The 5,207-nt window shown below is 32.9% G+C and overlaps 1 protein-coding gene across 1 annotated transcript in view; it reads right to left on the reverse strand.

The window, feature by feature from the left end:
• LOC106458471 overlaps positions 1-5,207 on the reverse strand; it is a 56,992-nt gene that overhangs the window by 34,170 nt on the left and 17,615 nt on the right. Inside the window, exon 5 of the mRNA XM_022385010.1 lies at positions 1,205-1,343. Coding sequence (XP_022240718.1) covers positions 1,205-1,343 — 139 coding nt within the window. The remainder of the gene's footprint in view (positions 1-1,204; positions 1,344-5,207) is intronic.

The following is a 5,207-nucleotide window of genomic DNA, read 5'->3' on the forward strand; positions in this document are numbered from 1 at the left end:
AGCATCTTCAGAGCATCAATATCAATTCCAACATGTTGGCCTATGCCATCACTGTTTTTAAGGCTAAAGCCACCTGAATGAAAGTTGCTGAACCATCGTTGACACTTACGAACATTCAAAACATTTCCATAATCTTCTTTGATATTCTTTGTGGCTACAGAGGCATTGTTTCCTTTCTTGTATTCAAACAGCATTAAATGCAGAATGTGCCTCATCATGTGCCATCACTATAAGGGATTAGAGTAAACTAAACTTTACACATTATATAGGTTACACTAATATGACATTTAGGAAGTTCGTTTAACTATTATAAGTGATGTACGTTGCTTTTTTGAGGGTGGGGTAATGAAAGTGTTCCAAAATGCGACATCAATTTCTTGATGACCTAATATTTAACAGCACCTAATTTAACTAGATTTAACTTATTTCCTCAGCAAACTGTAATCACTTAAAATTTTTATGTTTGAAAATGCATGCTAAACATTATATTGTTACATGAAGATGTTTTATGTTTCACGATTTTCACAAAAAGCTACACAAGAGATATCTGTACACAGCCATTTTGAACTTACAGACAAAGAGAAGTCAGCTAGCTAGCTAGTCAAAAGCACTTACCACCAACTCTTGGGCTACTCATTTTATAAACAATGGGATTTGGCCATCACTACTTATTGTACACATGGTCCTGAAGTGTGGGTGTGTATATTTGCAGTAATAATACAAGAACAGCCCTTGGATTCAAGGCATGTGTACACAAGTCACTAGGCCATGTTCAGGCAAAACTTTATTCTATAAAAATGTACGTGATACAACTTCCATTGCTTTTTTAAATTGGAAGGATGAATTACTTGAAATCTTTATTAAATTACATAAATGGCTGAATATGTATCAAATTTCCTTTTTAAGTTCTAAAACTTTTGAAAGCTTAAATCCTCTAAGAGGATTTTCCTTGGAAAATTATGGATTTCTAAAAACTGTTTAAGTTTAATTAACAGATAAATTAGCTTTTTTGACATACTAAAAGAAAAAAACCGATAGATTTAGCTCATTAAAACATTGGTTGGTATCTTTGTAAACTAAACAGCTGTCATATAAACAAGTTTAATAGCATTTTTACATATGTCTGTGTCACACAACCTTTTAGGTAAATATCTCAAAAACATTCTACAAAAATTAAGTATTCATATTTAAAGAATATTCTTACTTTTCTCTGGTTATTCCATGTGCTATATTATTTTTTCTTTGTTTGGAATAATTTTTGTCATGAAGCATCTTCTGAACAGCTGTATCCACTTCATCTCCCATTCGAAAAACACGTTTATACAAAAGTTCATATGCTAATGCTATTCAAAGAAAGAAAAAATTACAAGTTTTCAATTATTAATACAACTTTATAAAAATTTCATCTACAGAAAGCAAACTGCAGGAAATAGCAGCAATATTTAGAGGTACGTACCTGATGATGACAAAACCTTGTCGAAACGTTGTACATTTGCTGTTATGTTAAACTTATATTAAAGTTTTTCTTCATTACCCACTCAAGCCATCTCCAGCCATTATTAGTCTCAAAGTGGGTTCCTCGTCATCAAATTTGAAATCATAATACCTTAAGTCTGTCTGGGACACTGCCAAGACTTAATTGTGAGGATGAACTTATAAGTAGTTCACTGGTGCTGAATACTAGGCTTTAGATATGATAAGCAGGTTAGCTGGTTGTATTTATGTGATCAGTTCAATGGGAAATGCAGCTTTTTGGAATGGATAACTTTATTTAAATAAGGTAGAGGCTGGCTTGTTTGCAAAGAATATTAACTCAATTGTAAGGACAGTGGAGAGGGCCTGAATAATGAAGAAAAAATGAGATGTAGAGAGGGGTATAATGTCGGGAATAAGATACAGAGATATTTTTATTGGTAGGCTAAACTGTTATTAATGTAATGCTAGAAGTATCAGAAATAAAATGGATGACTTCAGATCTATGGTCAGAATAAAGGATTTGATATAATGGGAATAACTTAAATTTGACTAAATGTAGACAATATGATGACAAAATTTCTCTGAAATACAGGGTTATAGGTTGTTTAATAGGGACAGAGTACTAAAAAGATGGGGAGAAGTGGCTTTATACATATAATGGGAGATACAGCCAGTTCTAGTTGAAAATATCAAAGTTAATAACAATAAGGAAAGAATCTATGCGAGTTTCTGTTAGTGGTTACAAGGAAAAAAAAGACTTAAAGTTTGAATTCATTACAGATTACCATATGAAACTGATGAAATTAATGAGAAACTCTACAGGGATATAAAGAATTCAACTGTTAATGAGGTTATGACTATGGGTGATTTTAATTTCAGGCATATAGAGTGAGAAACGTTAGGATCAAATCATGAGGGAAACAGGTTTATAGTAACTGCTCAGGATGGTTTTCTTAAACAATTGGTTAGGAAACTTACAATGAACAATGCTATTTTTGATTTATTCTTAACTTCTAATATAAACAAAATGATCGATAGGGAAGAGACTGGGGAATATCTTGGTGCAAGTGATCACTGCTCGATAAAATTTGACGTTTTGCTGCATATGGAGATAGGGAATAATGAGATTTTGATTCCAAGTTTCATAAAAAAGCAAATTTTGAAAAAGGTGAGACGTGAATTATGTACTGTGAATTGGGCAACTGGATTAGTTGGAGATACTGATCAAACGTACAAATTTTTATAAATAAATTCTTAAATATTTAAGATAGGTATGTTCCTTATGAACAAAAAAAAAAGAAGTGTCTGCAAGTAAACACTAGGTTGGCTCACAGAGGATAAATTTAAAGAAAAGCATAAATATACAAAGTTTAAATTCACTACAATGATGGAAGATTTGGAAGATGACAGAAGATCAAGAAAGTTGGTCAAAGGTGAAATTAGGAAATCAAAAAACTTTATGAAAAAAAGGTTGGCTGAAAATGTAAACATAAATAATAAGGATTTCTTTAAATACATTAAGTGTAAGCAAAATATTAAGATGGGAGTTGGGACTTTGAGGGATGATACCAGAAGGCTAATATCTGATGATTATAAGATGCTAGGTTATTAAATTCTACTTTTTTCCAGTTTCTACTAATGAATATTTAAGCAATATTTCTCAATCTAAACAGTTTCTAGGTGGAAAGAAGACTGAACAAGATGATCAGATCAATTTTGAGCTTATTAAGAAAAAAAAAAGGAAAGTTTAAAGAATTATAAAGCTACTGGTCCAAGATAATATTTACCTAGTGATTCTGAAAGAAGTTAAGGATTGGATATGTGAGCCACTTGCTATCATTTTTTCTAAAGTTCTTGAACAGTGAGCATGAAATTGGAAACTGGTTAATATTATTACTCTTTTCAAAGGAGGTGGTAAAATTTATCATAATAATTATAGAACTATTAGTTTTATATCAGTATTGGGATAAGTTTTTGAATGCTTGATAAAAGATACTTTGCAATATCATTTAACAAAGTTTAAAATTTTTTTGGTTAGTTAGCATGGTTTCACTAGGGAAAAATCTTGCCTTACTAACCTTTGGACATTCTTGGAAGAGGTTACTGCTTTAGATGAGTGTACAGATGTGGATACGGTGTATCTAGATTTTTAACTTTTCAGAAAGTGTTACATGAAAGGCTTATTAAAAAAGTTATCTTTGTAGTTGTGGGGAGAAAGGTTGGCTCATTGGACAGAAAACTGTTTAAATGGAAGAAAGCTGAGAATTGTCATAAGTGGATTTCAGTCAAATTGAATTAAATGTCAGAAATAGAGTTCCTCAGAGCTCGGTGTTATCACATTTGCTCTTTTTGATGACACAGATGAAAGAGTGGTCAACAGATTATTGGTTGTTGCTGGATGTTAGAGGGTGATACTCCCTTAAAAAAAGTTTTCGGATTATTTGGCAAGTTGGATAAATAAATAGAAGATAGCTTTGATTTGTAATAAATGCAAGGTAATGCATGTAGAATATCACAATTTGAACTATGACTATAATTTTGATACGAATAACCTTAACAGTGTAATGGAAAAAACAAATTTTGCATGTTCTGGTTGATCAATCTATTAATCCATACATGCAATGTGTTGTTGTTAGTGGCAGGGTAAAAGGATTTTAGCTTGTGTCTACAGAAATACTGAATACAAGTCTAAATAGGTTATAATATCATCGTATAAGTTATAGAATAGGCCACAATTGGAGTATTGTATTCAGACCTTACTTCAGAAAGGACACTGAAATGTCTAAAGGGTTTAGACGGAGGCTACCAGGATTATACCTGGGATGGAAAGGTTATCATAAAAGGATAGGCTAAGACCTCTGAACTTGTTTTCCTTTGGAAAAAAAGAAGAGTTATAGGTCTGATAGAGGTGTTTAAGATTGATAATAGAATTGATAGTGTTGTTGCATTATCTTTTTTTATATTTATTGGTGAGATTCGGCTAGCGCAGATAGCCCTCGTGTAGCTTTGCGCGAAATTCCAAAACAAACAAACAAACAAACTTTCCCTAATTTAGCAGTGTAAGACTAGAGGGAAGGCAGCTAGTCATCACCACCCACCGCCAACTCTTGAGCTACTCTTTTACCAACGAATAGTGGGATTGACCGTCACATTATAACGCCCCCACGTCTGAAAGGGCGAGCATGTTTGGTGGGATGCGGATTCGAACCCGCGACCCTCAAATTGTGACTCGAGCGCCTTATCCACCTGGCCATGCCGGGCACAAGTTTAAAATAAGATGTTTTCTTTTTCTATATCTTAACTGTATGCCTTTATCCTAATATTCGCTTTTCTGTGAGTTTTAGTATTGGTTCATATTTGGGTATATCCAACACATCTTCCGATGATACACGTATCAGGAAAATACCATATTTTATTATATCTCAAATTAACTTAGTGGCGACACCACGTGATCGGTTCTGCAAACTTTCAAACTGAGACTACTTGGAGTGCGCTAACTGAGCAAATTTTAACTTGTGCTGTATACTGTGTATTGCAAAATTTGCTTCAAGTTTCAAAATAAAACAAGTCTCTCTCTCTCACACATAAAAATAATGTATATTTTAATAACCCTAAACTTTTGGGTTCATCCTGCAATAGGTACAGCAAAAATAGCCCAATGTGCACATTTGTGCTTAAAACAAACAAACATTCATGATGTTAGAAAACACGTAAGTTCAAGAAGTCTTGAT

Source organism: Limulus polyphemus, unplaced genomic scaffold (assembly GCF_000517525.1).
Source record: "Limulus polyphemus unplaced genomic scaffold, Limulus_polyphemus-2.1.2 Scaffold23, whole genome shotgun sequence".
Taxonomy (NCBI): domain Eukaryota; kingdom Metazoa; phylum Arthropoda; class Merostomata; order Xiphosura; family Limulidae; genus Limulus; species Limulus polyphemus.